The sequence below is a fragment of the Marmota flaviventris genome, chromosome 3, assembly GCF_047511675.1.
Source record: "Marmota flaviventris isolate mMarFla1 chromosome 3, mMarFla1.hap1, whole genome shotgun sequence".
In the NCBI taxonomy this organism is placed as follows: Eukaryota; Metazoa; Chordata; class Mammalia; order Rodentia; family Sciuridae; genus Marmota; species Marmota flaviventris.
The window spans coordinates 7,419,531-7,434,351 of NC_092500.1; the positions used below are offsets into that span (position 1 = coordinate 7,419,531).

At 51.9% G+C, this 14,821-nt stretch overlaps 2 protein-coding genes across 2 annotated transcripts in view; one reads left to right on the plus strand and one right to left on the minus strand.

Annotated features, from left to right (window-relative positions):
- Xrcc6 (X-ray repair cross complementing 6) overlaps positions 1–300 on the minus strand; it is a 50,829-nt gene extending 50,529 nt beyond the window's left edge. The window contains exon 1 of the mRNA XM_071609440.1: positions 227–300. The gene's annotated coding sequence lies outside the window, so the exon portion shown is untranslated. The remainder of the gene's footprint in view (positions 1–226) is intronic.
- Positions 301–4,272: 3,972 nt separating this feature from the next.
- On the plus strand, positions 4,273–14,645 carry Pmm1 (phosphomannomutase 1). The gene is made up of 8 exons (XM_027923325.2): positions 4,273–4,401; positions 8,084–8,201; positions 9,741–9,817; positions 9,940–10,031; positions 10,334–10,433; positions 12,955–13,030; positions 13,676–13,791; positions 14,131–14,645. Exons 1-8 carry the CDS (start codon positions 4,315–4,317, stop codon positions 14,251–14,253), a joined length of 789 nt encoding a protein of 262 aa, XP_027779126.1. The 5' UTR covers positions 4,273–4,314; the 3' UTR covers positions 14,254–14,645.
- The last annotated feature ends 176 nt before the right edge of the window (positions 14,646–14,821 follow it).

Here is a 14,821-nt window from a genome sequence, read left to right on the forward strand (position 1 = left end):
TTTCTACACTGCCTGCACCACCAGGGAGGAGCCAGGAGAAAGCAAAGGATTTGGGGGTACAGACGGGAATCCTGACTGTACATGTGACCCTAGGAAAATCACTGCATTTCTCTGGTGTCAGCACCAACCTCTTGAATTTGGGTACTTCAGAGAGAGATTGGGAAACACAAGAAAAATGCCCAAAGTGGGAGCTACACGGTGCCCACCAAACATGAATGTCACTAACCTTCAAACCTCAGGCTCGTGTTTGGCTCAGAAGAGCCCAGGGTCTTCTTTCCTGAAAAGAACCCTGCCAGGTTGGGGTCTCAGGCCCTCTGGTTCAGTCCTGGCTTCCTCTGGTACTCTCAAAGCCACCCTTCTGGCCAGTCCTCCCTCCCTGTCTTGCTCCTTCCTTTCCCCAGGGCCCCATCTGAGCACCAGTTGCCAAGGATGAGTTAAAGGGACATACTGGAGGCCGCAGGGATTTCCCCCATCTGGTATCCCTGTGTCTGTGCTTCAGAGCCAGTCACCTGGGTTTCAGGTGAAATGCCTGTGGTTGAAAATTCAGATGAGAAGCTATAGAAACTGTGTTGTAAGAAGACTGGTTCTCCGCAGTCTAAGGCACGGGTGTGGGGACAAGGGAACTTATCTTTGTCTTTGGAAAGGTGGATCCAGTTCTAGGAAGACAAAACCTCATCCTACCCGGTGGACAGCATCCCAGAACTACCTGATACCCATGCCAAGGGCGGGTTCCAGGAAACTGCATTCAACCAGTGAAACAGGGATCACCTGTGAGGTATCATAGACTAAATCTGGGTAATTCCAGTCCCATCCACAGGCACTAGACAGGCCCTGCCAGAACCAACTCAGAGCAGGTCAGGACAGAGCAGGGCTGGGTGTATAGCTGAGGGATAGACCACATGCTTTTCAGCATAACAAAAATAAAATAGTTAGCTGGCCACATTTTTTTTTTAATATTTATTTTTTAGTTTTCGGCGGACACAACATCTTTGTTTGTATGTGGTACTGAGGATCGAACCCGGGCCGCACGCATGCCAGGCAAGCGCGCCACCACTCGAGCCACATCCCCAGCCCTAGCTGTCCACATTAACAGCACATACAAAAGCCCCTGGGAGGTGAGACCCTTAATTTGTTCCCGGCAGTGTTCCTAGGACCCAGAAGGGTGTCAGGCACAACATATTGTTAAAGAATCAAACTCTGCCACCAGGGCCTGGAAAAAGACTGACTTTTCCTTTGACCTCTGACTCCAACATGGCCTCCCAGCATATTCCATCACTGATCCTGTCTTTAATTTTTTTTCATACTTTGTTCACAGATGAAAAAAATATATATTACATTAAAATATTATCTTGACACCCAGGCAAGTGGTGCACACCTGTAATCCCAGTGACTACTGAATTTTTTTTTTTTTTTTTAGTTCCAGGGATAGAACCCACAGCCTTACACATGCTAAGCAAGTGTTTTACATCCTCTGTGATTTTTAAAATTGTTGTTTAAATTTGAGACAGGATCTTGCTAAGTTACTGACATTGGCCTGACCTTGAGGTCCTCCTGCCTCAGCCTCCTGAGTAGCTGGGATTACAGGCCTGTACCACTGAGCCCAGCTTGATTACAGAACTTTTGATGCCTCTTAAAATTCGCACCTGCAGGGTTGGGGTTGTGGCTCAGCGGTGGAACACTCACCTAGCATGTCAAGGCCCTGGGTTCGATCCTCAGCCCCACATAAAAATAAATAAATAAATAAAGGTATTGTGTCCAACTACAACTAAAAAATAAATATTTTTTTAAAAAATAGTACCTGCAGTAAGTGCTTCCCTTACCTTTTCTGACTCCACCTGGCTGAACTGCTGCTGCTGGGTGCTCTGTGAAGTGTCAGGCACACCCCTCTCTCTTCAGCAGGTGGAGGAATTAGCACCTCCTAGACTTGCTCCCAGAGCAAGTGAAAATATGTGGTCAAGCATCCAGTATGCTGGCTGCCCCATGCCAAAGAATGGGTAAATATCAGTTTTTACTATCTCACCTTTCATACTCCTGTCAGGTGGGGTTTACATCCCCATTATATAAATGAAAAACCTGAGGCCCAGCAAGGTATGATGACCCGTCCACATCCTTAAAGTTAGCTGGAACCAAACTGCAATTCTCCAAACTCTGACTCTGATGATCTCTGCAGGAAACCACTACTACCGGACAGAAAAAGAACCAGGCCTACCAAAAGAACTGTGAGCAGCAGTGCCCTTCATAAGTATGTGGGTGTATATGACCCAAACTGCTGTCAAGAACAGAATTACAACAAGTAATTTTGAGGGTCTAAGTGGGTCTCATTTTCTATTTTAGAATTGGGCAATACTTGTTGGGCACAGGGGCCCATCCAGTGGCTCAGGAGGCTGAGGCAGGAGGATCACAAGTTCAAGGTCAGCCTCATCTGAGAACCTAAGCAGTTTAGCAAGACCCTGTCTCAAAACAAAAAATAAAAAGGGCTGGGGGAGGGACTGGGGTTGTGGGTCAGTGGTAGAGCGCTTGCCTAGCACACATGAGGCACTACATAAAAATGAAATAAAGATATTGTGTCCACATACAACTAAAAAATAAATATTAAAAAAAAGGTTGGGGGACTGGGGCTATAGCTCAGTGGTAAAGCATTTGCCTAGCATGTGTGAGGCACTGGGTTCGATCATCAGCATCACATAAAAATAAACAAAAGCAGCATTCTGTCCATCTACAACTACAGAATTTAAAAAAATAAGAATAAAACAAAGTTGGGGGTGGAAAAAGAGGGCTGGAGATGTGGCTCAATGGTTAAGTGCCCCTGGTTTCAATCCCTGGTACTACTGCTACTCCAACTAATAATAATTGGGCAACACTTCATTCCATAAAATAGAGCAAGGGTTCCCACTGAGCTGAGCAGAAGAGGTTTGGGATATATATAGATATAGATATATGTATTTTATATATATATATATATATATATATATATATATATATATATATATATACACACACACACACACACACACACAATACCTTTATTTTATTTTACTGTTTATTTTTTATGTAGTGTTGAGGATGGAACTCAGTGCCTCACACTTGCTTGGCAAGCGCTCTACCACTGAACCACAACCCCAGCCCAGTTTCTTTATATTTCTTATTTTTTGCACTACTGGGGATTGAGCCCAGGGGCACTCTATCTCTGAGCTATATTCCCAGCCCATTTTATGCTTTATTTTGAGACAGGGTCTCACTTAGTTGCCCAGGCTGACCTCAAATTTAGGATCCTCCTGCCTCAGGTGTCCCTGGGTTTACAGGCATGGGCACCATGCTTGGCAGTAGGCTGGTTTTACAGACAGGGAAGAGCCCAAGAAAGCAGAAACAAAAAACTGGTTAGTCACTTCAAAGTTACTTTCCTTCTCAGGTAAGAATAGGGAGATAGAAATATATAAAACAGCAAAACAAGGATCAACAGTGCTTGCCTGTAATTCCAGCGACTAGGGAGACTGAGGCAGAATATCACAAATTCGAGGCCAGCCTCATCAGTTTAGCAAGGCTCTAAGCAACTCAGAGATACCCTGTCTCAAAATAAAAAAAATATAAAGGGCTGATGATGTAGTTCAGTGGTAAAGCACCCTTGGGTTCAATCCCTAGTCCCCCCCCCAAAAAAAAAAGTGGGATCTGGGCAGGCTTCTTTTGGGGGGGTGGGCCTTTAAGATATAAGCCACACCCAGAGTCCTTTTTTGAGACAGGGCCTCGCTAAATTGCTATGACTGGCTTTGAATTTGCGCTCCTCCTGCCTCTACCTGCTAAGCAGCTGGGATTGCAGGCGAGCGCCACCGCGCCCAGTTTGGTCAGGGTACTTCACGGAGGTAGACAAAGAGCTGGGCCTTAGGAGTGCACCGAATGACATCAGGAAGGCTGTCAGACAAAGTCCAAAGCCTGAGCCATGAGGAGATTTACAGTTCAAGCCTTGTAGGGCAAAGGGACTGCCCTGGAAATCTTGGCAGCGGCGAGGGCAAGACGACCTGCCCAGCGGGGCCTTGCTCCGCCCTTCCCGGTCCCTCCGCAGCCGTCGCCGCAGACCCGTTTCGGCGCGCAGGCTCAGGCCCCGCCTCCGGCCGGCGGGACGCTGTGCCACGCCCCCGCCAGAGCGCTCCAGCCTCCTTTCGGCGGGCCCAGACCCCGCCCCCGTCCGGCCCGCCCTGGCCCCGCCCCCTCCGCGCGGCGCCGCCTGGCGGGCTCCTGGCCCCGCCCCGTCCAGCCTCCGCCCGGCGCGATCTGGGCGGCCGCATCCAGTGACTCCGCCCGGCGCGCGGAGCTGCAGCCATGGCTGTCACCGCCGAGGGCGCCCGAAGGAAGGAGCGCGTCCTCTGCTTGTTTGACGTGGACGGGACCCTCACGCCGGCTCGCCAGGTAGCGCCCCGACGTTCCGAATCCCCGGCCCGGAGTGTCACGCGGACCCGCGAGGGCAAGCATGGGGCCTGCGGCGGCGTGACCGCGGACACTCCCGGTCCCGGTGTGGGATGCAGCGGTTCCCGCCCTTGCCCTCCTGGGGCCGAGCTCCCTTGGTGAAGGGGACCTTGGTACCCCGTGCCCCAGCCTTCCGGGCATCTGCGCCCTGACCTTCTCGGGAGCGCTGGGGCTAGTTCCAGTCCTGGAGGGAGGGGGCTGTGGGTGGGGGCCCGGCTCTTTCCCCGGGAGGGTTCCGTAAGGCGAGGCCTGGCTCCGGGGCTCCCACCCCGTCTCAGCCCTAGGATGCACCAGTAGTCGAAGCTGGCATCTGAAGCCACGGTCCCAGCAGGACCTGGCGCGCGCGGAAATGTCAGCGTCGCGCTCTGGTGGGGGCAAGAGGCTCTCGGAGCCCTCCCGCCCCTGAGTTTGCAGGTCTGAGGCTGCGTTTAGTTTCTCAAGCCCCCACCCGCCCACCTTCCACTCGTGTCATGGAGCGGAGAGGGCTGCTTTCCTTTTTCCGGGGCTCCATAAACCTGGAGTTGGTTACAATGGAGATACTGAGGCACAGTGAGAATGGAAGTGAAGTTCTCCTTCCGAATCAACCCGTGGGGCCATCCTCCGACCTCTGCACCGCACCCAGTTTTCTCCCTTTGCTCTCATCGTGGGCGAGTCCTCAGACCCACCCTCACCAGCTGGATGCATGAATAAGCAGGCTTCACTCCTGCCCACCCTGTGGGTATTCCACCCTCCAGCATGAGGGCCCCAAGAGCCACCGGAGGTTCCTCCCGTAGCAGGAGTGGTGGGGATGTGTTTCCGGGCAGAGGCTGATAGGAACCCAGGTCTTAGCCTCCCAAGGCCCCTCCCCTCCCCTTTAGCCAAGTTGCCTTGGCTGGGGATGGGGTTTTAGAAAGGGATCAGCCCCCTTTCTGGGTGTGGATCCTGGAGCCAGAGGCAGCCTGGAGGGAAGGTGGTGGGGCCTAGGCACACCTCCCCCCACCCTTTGCTGTATCACAACAGCCTGAACAAGGACTGCCTGTTTATTGTCCACTGCAGGCCCTGTGCTTTGCGTTTTTCAAAAGTAAATTTTCAATTATACATGTGTTCACAGGACACATTCATTTTTGTAAAGAATGAAAATAATATAATAGGGAAGGCTAAAGTCCTCTCCGAACCCACAAGGAAGGGGCTCAGCCCCCTCCCCAAAGTTGCTTGGGTGGCTTCTTTCCAGACCTTTGTCTGGAACTATTTGCCCAGTGAAAATATTAGGCATTGTTTTGTAAGGCTATTTTTAATTAAGTGGCATTATACTATATGTGCCTTCCTGTGACTTGCTTTTGGTAGTTAACATTGTGTCTTGGGATCCTATTATATTGAAGCACAGGCCTGCCTTACCTGAGTACCTGCAGTAGAGTAGGTATATGTCATTCTCCTGTTGACAAGCATGTAAGTTGCTTGCAGTTTTTTCACTATTATAAATATTATAAATATACCCCTTATGAACCTCTGTATATACCTGGGCAAGAGAAGTGGAAATTCCAGGTGATGGGGTATATGCATTTTAAGTTTAATAGATCCTGCTAAATTACCTTCCAAAACAGCTATACCAGTTTGCATTCCCCCCAACAGTATCCAAGAGTGCCTATTTCCCTGCATTGTCACCCACTTTAGATGTTGTCATTTTTGTATATTTAAATGGATGAAAATTCAGTTTATAACTCACTAACATTTCATTAGGAGAATCTTTTCACATCATCAGTCACCAGTTCATTGTTTTTCATTTCCAAGTCCTTTGGATACATTATCCCATTTAATTCTAACAGCTGCCCCTGTATATGGTTGCTACTATGTACCCATCTAACAGAAGAGACATTGAGGGAAAGAAAGACAAAGCCATTTGCTCAAGGTCATCCTGTTGTTAGGGACTTGAGTCAGAGTTTGAATTAAGGTACATTTAGTTTTAGACATCAAAACAAGTGAGGGACAAGTGAGTATCCCTTATCCAAAATACTTGGGACTAGAGATATTTTGGATTTTTTCATATTTTTTAATATTTGCACATACATAATGAGACAACAGGATATTTTGGGGCTAGGACATAGGGCTAAACACAAAATTCATTCATGTTTCACATATACCTTATACAGCTGAGTGGGATGTCGCTCACCCATGATCCCAGCTACTCAGGAGACCGAAGCAAGAGGATCACAAGTTCAAGGCCATCCAGGGCAACTTAGCAAGACCCTGCCTCAAAATGTTTAAAAATGGGGTTTAATTGTAGCTTAGTGGTAGAGTGCCCCTGGGTCAAATCCCCACTACTGGAAACAGTATACACACATCTTATACACATTACCACATAGCCTGAAGGCAATGTTATATTTTTCCTTTTTATCTTTTTTTATTTTTTGGTGCTGGGCATCAAACCCAGGGCCTCATGAATGGTAGACAAGTGCTGTGCCACTGAGCTATACCCTGGCCCTATTTTATACAATTTTAATTTTTTTTTTCTTTTTTAGATATGTACATGAGAGTAGAGTGTATTTTTACATGTTATACATACAAGGAGTATAACTTATTCTAATTAGGATCCCATTCTTGTGGTTGTACATGATGCGGAGTTTCACCAGTGGTATAGTCATATATGAAAACAGAAAAGTTATGTCTGATTCATTATACTGTTGTTTTTTTTTTTTTTAGAGAAAGAGAGAGAATTTTAATATTAATTTTTTTTTTTTAGTTTTTGGCAGACACAACATCTTTGTTTGTATGTGGTGCTGAGGATCGAACCCGGGCCGCACGCATGCCAGGCGAGCGTGCTACCGCTTGAGCCACATCCCCTGCCCCCATTATACTGTTTTTCCTATTCCCATCCTCCCTCCCTTTCATTTCCCTTTGTCCAATCCAGTGAACTTCTATTCCCTCCCTTCCCCCTTGTTGTGAATTAGCATCAGAGATGTATCAGAGTATCAGAGAGAACATTGGGCCTTTGTTGTTGTTTTTTTGTTTTTGTTTTTGTTTTTTATGTGCTGCTGAGGATAGAACCCAGGGCCTAGTGCATGCAAGGCAAGTACTCTACCAGCTAAGCTGTATCCCCAGCCCTGGGCCTTTGGTTTTTGGGGATTGGCTTATTTCACTTAATATGATAGTCTCCAGATCCACCCACTTACCAGCAAAAGTCATAAAGTCATTCTTTTTTGTGGCTGAGTAATATTCTATTGTGTATATGTACCACATTTAATTAATCCATTCTCTGTTGAAGGGCACCTAGGTTGGTTCCATAGCTTAGCTATTATGAATTCAGCTGCTATAAACATTGATGTGGGTGTATCACTGTGGTATGCTGATTCTAAGTGCTAGGGTATATACTGAGCAGCGGGATAACTGGGTCAACATATAATATTTTTAGTGTGCTTCTGTGACCCATCAGATTAAGTGAAGAATAGAATTTTCCATTTGTGGTATTATGTCAGTGAGCAAAAAGTTTTGAGTTTTGGATCATTTCTGATTTTCAGATTATGATGCTCAGCGCCTAGTGACTGACATCAGGTAGAAAGTGAGCTCCCTGATTCTGAGCACTAAGCGGGGGCTAAGTGGAGGTCCCTGTCTACTGAGTCAAAATCCTTCTCTTCCTCCTTCCCCACTGCAGAAAATTGACCCTGAGGTATCAGCTTTCCTGCAGAAGCTGCGCAGTCGGGTGCAGATTGGAGTGGTGGGCGGCTCCGATTACTCCAAGATTGCTGAGCAGCTGGGAGATGGGGATGAAGGTAGGAGTGGGCTGGAGCCTGTTCCAGTGGTGAGGGTGGAGGGAACAGGGAGCTGGGGAGTCAGGATGTTCCTGGGCACCCCAAAGACCTTGTACTGCTTCTGTGGGGCAAAAGAGGTAGAGAAGCAGCAGCCAGATGCCCCCTTACTGAGTCAACAAGCACTGAGTAAGCCAGTGGCCAGGCAGGTGCTGGGAACAAGGCTGACCAAATCCTGACCTTCTGCAGTTTACTTTCTCATGACTCCCTGTTGAATCTAGATTTCCTCCTCTTTAAAATGGGCATTATGGGGCTGGGATTGTGGCTCAGCAGTAGAGCTCTCGCCTAGCATGGGCGGGACTCTAGCATGGATCCTTAGCACCACCTAGAAATAAAGGCATTGTGTTGTGTCCATCTACACCTAAAAAATAAATATTAAAAAAAAAGTCTGGTAGAATTCAGATGAGAATTCATCTGGTCCTGGGCTTTAAAAAAATGGACATAATCAATAGTGGCTATGATTTGTTGAAAATTACCAGGTGTTCCAGAGCACAGTAGCTTAGACCTGTAATCCCAGCCATGAGAGGCTGAGGCAGGAGGATCTCAAGTTCCAGGCTAGCCTCAGAAAGTTAGTGAGGACCTAAGCAACTTAATAAGACCCTGTCTCAAAATAAATAAAAGGAGCTGGGGCTGTAAGTCAATGGTAAAGCACCACTGGATTAAATACCAGTGGGGGGGGGAGGAGGGAGGGAGGGAGGAAGGAAGGAAGGAAGGAAGTGGGGAAGGGAAGCAAAGCAAAGCAAGATAGATGACCAGGTGTTAAAGCTCTCAGGTAATCCTGGCCAGAGTAGAGAGATCATGCCATTTCTAACAGTGGACTAAGTCTCCCAGGAAGTGATTTGGATCCCAGAGCCTTTACTTCAGCTAAGTGGCAGCTGATAACCTCTAATTCCTTAAACCAGAAACTTCCTTGAATTTTCCTTTTCCCCACATCCCCTTTTTTTTCCACCAGTGTGTCCAAAATGATCTCCCTCTCCTGTCTACGTCTCCATTTCCAGCACCCCACCATAGTCCAGGTGATCACCGCCCCCACCCCCCAAACCCTGCTGCAGCATCCTGGCCCTGCTCCCTCTGCAGCCCAGCTCACCCACCCCAGCAGCTTCTGTGGGCAGCGAGAGCTGAAAACTCCCCAAGGCAGTCAGCCCAGGGAACAGGAAAGCCCAGAAGGGGAGTCTCCTCTACTGTGGGGCTGTGGGAGCACAGAGTGGAAATGGCGCCCCCTGCTGGGAGTCCTGGAAGGCTTCCAGAGGAAAGAGCTGGATCTTGAAGGATAAGCAGAGGACCTTAGGGGGAACATATAAAGAGCTGGAGGAGTGATTGGCTCATGGGAAAGGAAAAGCTGTGGAAGGAGAGGAGGGCTGGAGAAGCAGGTTCAGGATGGAACTCATGGGCTCTGAAGGCCAAACCAAGGAATGCAGGCTTCCTCTGCTCTGCTTGCTCGGGGTAAAGCGGGTGCTGATCTCATGCTCTCTCTTTCTCCCTGGCTTCTGTGTGGCCCTGAAGTCATTGAGAAGTTTGATTATGTGTTTGCTGAGAACGGTACGGTGCAGTATAAGCATGGACGGCTGCTCTCCAAGCAGGTCAGCACCCCCCAGGACCTAGCCATCAGTACCCCACTTTTCCCCACTGGGACGTTGCACAGGTACCTTCTGGGCTGGGGAGAGATCTCTGCCACATCTGAGAGCCTGTGTTCCTTGTCCAGACCATCCAGAACCACCTGGGAGAAGAACTCCTACAGGACTTGATCAACTTCTGCCTCAGCTACATGGCCCTGCTCAGACTGCCCAAGAAGCGGTGAGGTCCCATCTGGCCTGGCTCCAGAACTTGGGACTTAAGGGAGGAAAAGTGTGGGTCTCCCAGATGGAACCTGGACTCAGTTCCCTGGCCTCCCACCCCCCGTGGTGATGCTGGCATGGACCCAGGGCTGGAGCATGCTAGCAAGCACCCTACCACAGAGCTGCACCCCAGCCCTGGGCTCCTGACTTAGCAGTGGGTGATTCTTGTCCCCTGTGAAGTCAGGGAGACGGTACTCATTCTCCCTGGCTCTCATTCTCCCTGGCTCCCGCCCTCCTTTCCCGGGCCTTCCTCACCACCAGCGGAACCTTCATCGAGTTCCGGAATGGCATGCTGAACATCTCGCCCATTGGTCGCAGCTGCACCCTGGAGGAGAGGATCGAGTTCTCTGAACTGGACAAGGTGCCACCCACTATGCCAGTGCAGGCCTGTAGGACTGGGGTCTTTCAACCTCTCTGAGCCTTTATTTTCTCTCATTAATGTGAACTGTGGGGTCAGGGGTGGCCCCGGCTGAACCAGCATCTTTTGGTAGCCATGTATCACTGCTATGGGCCCCTTCTTTTGCTGGTTTCCCTTCTTCATGACCTGCACCCCAGCTACTTCCTTCCCCAAGCCAACACCTAGGGTGTGTCATTGCCACCTTCCCATCCCATAGGGTCCAGGATCCAACAACTCCTGTTCCTTCAGCCTCCGGAACCAGCCTCAAGTCTGCTCAGCTGCAGGCCAACACCCTACTCCCCAGACTACTGTCTTGTTCCCCAGGCTGCCCCCAATCCTGCCCCCTCAGCCCGGTCTGCTCTCCAGCAGTGCCCTTGACAATCTGTTACACATGTCGTCACCCCCAGCCCCTGCTGGCAGTCCTTCCCAAGCTCCCCAGCCCCTCTCCAGCCCTGAGGGCTCTGCCGGCTCCTGCTCCTCTTCAGCCTCCTCTCGGCATTGGGTGTGAATCTGCCCCGTCCACCATGCCCTCTCAGGATGGTGGGCATCTTCCCTGATGCGTTCCCATCGCCCTGTGCGTGCCCTCTCTCACCAGCTGGCTGCCCTCCCCTCTGCCCCCTGCTGCAGCCATGGCCTCCTTGCTTTAGCAGACAGTTTCCCAGGGTGCAGACTCAGCCCCCACCAGCTCATCCGCTCACCTCCTCAGCTCTGCTCACATGTCACCTTCTGGTGGCCCTCCCAAGCTTCACATTCACACCGCACCTCTGTCAGTCCTGCACTGCTGCCCTGTCTTAGCTTCCCCAGCATCCACCGCTGCCCTCTGACCCCCCACACTGTCTACTTTTAAGATTTCAGTTCCTCCATCAGCTCTCACCAAAACCGTCATCTCCACAGACTTGTGTGACTTGTTGGCTGATGGGTCCTGTGTGCCTCATACACAGCAAGTGCCCAGAAGTACTTTTTGTCTTTTTGCGGTGCTGGGGTTGAGCGCAGGCCTCGTGCATGCCAGGCCAGTGCTCGACGCTGAGCCATACTCAGCCTAGGGAATGCCTTTGATTGAATCTATGAAACAAGTGGCATTAATTCCATTTTATGAACGTGAAAATGAAGGCCAGAGGGGAAATGACATACCCAGGGCCACCTAGGCCGTGGGCTGCAGAGTGAAGATTGATGCAGCCCGCTGCCCACTGGTGCTTCCCTGAGAGGGGAGGGGCTCAGTGACAGGACTCCTACCCTGTGTTGGAGGCTTTCTGTAGGCATGGCCACAGCCACAGGGATCTTTCTGGTTGGAGTAGTTAAGGGCCTCTGGAGGGCCTCTGGCCTCCCTGGGGCCCACACAACCACTGGGAAGGCAGAGCCAGAGCCAGCAGGTGTCCCATCCCTCATATCTGTTTTCCCAGAAGAGGGAAGCACCCTCTTCATTAATCATTTCCCCATGCTTAACCAAGAAAATAGGCTCAGAGACTTCGATGACCTGCCCACGGCCACACAGCACAGCAGGCAAGCCTGGAGCCCTGGCAGCCTGTCCTTAGGTCTCGGGTGGAGTCCTATATGCCCTTATCTTGTGGCATCCAGGGCTTCCTCTCCAGGTACCACACCACCTGCCTCTGTGTTCCAGCCCTACCCAGTCTGTTCAAGGTGGTGCTACTCACTCTTCTCCCTTGCCCTGAAATCCTCAGTGGCCCCTGGCCCCCCAGAATGATTCCAAACCTCTCAAGCCAGTCCTCTGCGAGCTGAATGTCCCATAGAGCTCAGTGCTGCTTCCTTTCCATTTGTTCCCGTGCCCCCCCCCCAGCCCAGAAGCCAAGATGTGTGGCCAGGCTTGCGTGTTCCGTGGCCCCCCCAGGCCTGGCCCGCCATGGTCTCAGCAGGGTCAGGCCCAGAGCGACAGTTCCCTGCTCCACGCATCAAGGTGCTGCTCAGAGGGGCGGGGGCTCTCCTGGGTCCTGCTGAATCGCCCAGCCCAGCCCACAGAACATGCCCAATGAATGGGTCCACTGCCGAGGCCACATCAGCGTCCTATGCCACACCAGTGCTGGGACCTGCTGCTGCTTGGTCATGGTCTTCTGCCCTTGGCCTCTCACACTCATTTCTGGTGCCTGAGCCACAGTTTGCTGTTATCTTGGGCAGAGCTGATGGGTCTGAACTGTGCCCTAAGGTGGACATGTGATGAGGACTTGGGCTGCCTGTCCCTGGGGCCTTCCTCCTCCCACCTCTGCTTGCAGGCCTCTTTCAAAATACCCCATCCACACCCATGGACAGGTATCTGGCCAGGTTCATTTCGAGGACCTTCCAGATCAGGCCCTGGCTCTGCCACTATGGCTGGGCACCTTGATTGAACAAGGCAGAGTCCCTCTCTGAACCTCTGTTTCCTCATTTGTAATGTGAGGGTCAGACCCACCTAGAGGACCAGTGAGCTTGTGTGGACAGGGCCTAGCATAGGGCTGGGCCTCCTGAGCTTCTGTCTGCACCCTTCCCTCTGCAGAAGGAGAAGATCCGAGAGAAGTTTGTGGAAGCCCTGAAGACAGAGTTTGCCGGCAAGGGATTGAGGTTCTCCCGAGGTATGTCCATCCCACAGTGGACCTGAGAGGCCTGGCCCAGGAGCCCACCCCTCAGGGCACAAGGCACACTGAGCTCCAAGCAGGCAGGGGTTTAGTATTTGCCAGGGCCCAGCACCCCCTGCCCACGCCAGGAGCTGAGCTTTCTTCCTCATGCCTCCTGGGCTCAGTCTGCTTGCACGTCCCAGGGCCAAGGCAGAGGCCTCTGGACCCACCCGCTCCCCCCCACCACTGGCAGCGCATCCAGACGGCCACGTGGCTGACACAACTGATCCCTGACCACAAACTCCCCCTCACCCAGTGGCCAAGGGCGAGACCAGCTGCCAGGCTCAGTTAAAGCCTGTGCTGATCACAGGGCCCCTGGGCTCCTCCTTCCTCCAGACACAACCCAGGGCCTCACCTGGAGCCCAGGCCACAACTTGTTCCTGCTCTCTGAGCCTGAGTGTTTCTGGGCCACTCCTCGCCTCTCCCTGCCTTGGGCACTGCGCTCATCCCCCAGACATCCCACCGGGCCATGCTGGCTGGGTGAGGCTCCCCCAGCGCTCTAAGGGCCTCATCCTCTAAGGGCCTCATCCGTTTGCACCTGAATCAGACTGTCCTTGAAGATCCTGAGTCCAGCACTAAGCATGCCCCCTGTCTGCCCCACAGGAGGCATGATCAGCTTTGATGTCTTCCCTGAGGGCTGGGACAAGCGCTACTGTCTGGACAGCCTGGACCAGGACAGCTTTGATACCATTCATTTCTTTGGGAACGAGACTAGCCCTGTGAGTGCAGCCCACTCAGGTTCCCCACAACCCAAACACTGGAGGTCCAGGCCAGGACTCAGGGCAACAGAGCAGACCTCTTGGGGGGGCTCCTGGAGGACCGCCCATGCTCACTAACCCCATTAGGCAGATTGGGCGCCTAGGACCCAAATTGGGCTGGACACTTGTTACCCGTCACACAAGTCAGGGCAGGGCTGACAGGGCTGTGAACATGGACTTCCTGGTGGCTCCTCCTGGGGTCTGGCCTGGGATTGTGAGGGGAGGGGCAGCTCCTGTGGGGAGGGAAGCTCCTCCTCCTGGCACCACCTCAGGGTCTCCTTTGTCCTTCCCTGTGTGCAGGGCGGGAATGACTTTGAGATCTATGCTGATCCCCGGACCGTTGGCCACAGCGTGGTCTCCCCTCAGGACACAGTGCGGAGATGCAGAGAGATCTTCTTCCCAGAGACAGCCCACGAGGCCTGACTGGCCCACACCTGTGCATCTCGGCGTCCACTGAGCCTGCCCAGGTGGGAAGAGAGCCTGGCCTTGTTGAGGCCAGGGCCCTTCCTTCTCTGGCCCAAGACCTCCTGCGAGGCCCACGGTCCCCAGCCAGTCAGCTCCTGGAGAGACTGGCTCCTGTCCTCCTTGTGCCCAGAGTATCCCCATCTTGCACTTTGATGACTCTGGCCACAGCTGCTGCTCGTACTTCTGAACCAAGCAGGTCTCCCTCCACCCAGGAGGAGGCGCGTGCTAGAGGAGGATAAGGATCCACCTGGTCCTGCCCTGACCAGAGGAGGGGCAGAGTGTTGGGAGGGCACATCTCAGAGAACTTTGTCATATACATTAAAATTCCCAGGATGAGGTGTGGTGTCGGACGCGTGAGAGGGGATGTCTGGCTCCAGTCAATGCTTTATAGCCACCACTTTGCAGATGCGGAAACAGGGACTGGGACCTGCACGGGTCACCCAGGAAGTGTGATACACTGAAGCCCCAAAAGGGCTAGTTTGGTGCGTCCTTCCCCAGGGAACCTGCAGGACAAAGGCAGCTCTGG

Coding starts and splice junctions, on each gene's coding strand:
- Pmm1 (XM_027923325.2), top strand. CDS start 4,315: ATGGCTGTCACCGCCGAGGGCGCCCGAAGGAAGGAGCGCGTCCTCTGC. Junction 4,402..8,083: donor CCCTCACGCCGGCTCGCCAG/GTAGCGCCCCGA, acceptor TCCCCACTGCAG/AAAATTGACCCTGAGGTATC. Junction 13,792..14,130: donor TTGGGAACGAGACTAGCCCT/GTGAGTGCAGCC, acceptor CCCTGTGTGCAG/GGCGGGAATGACTTTGAGAT.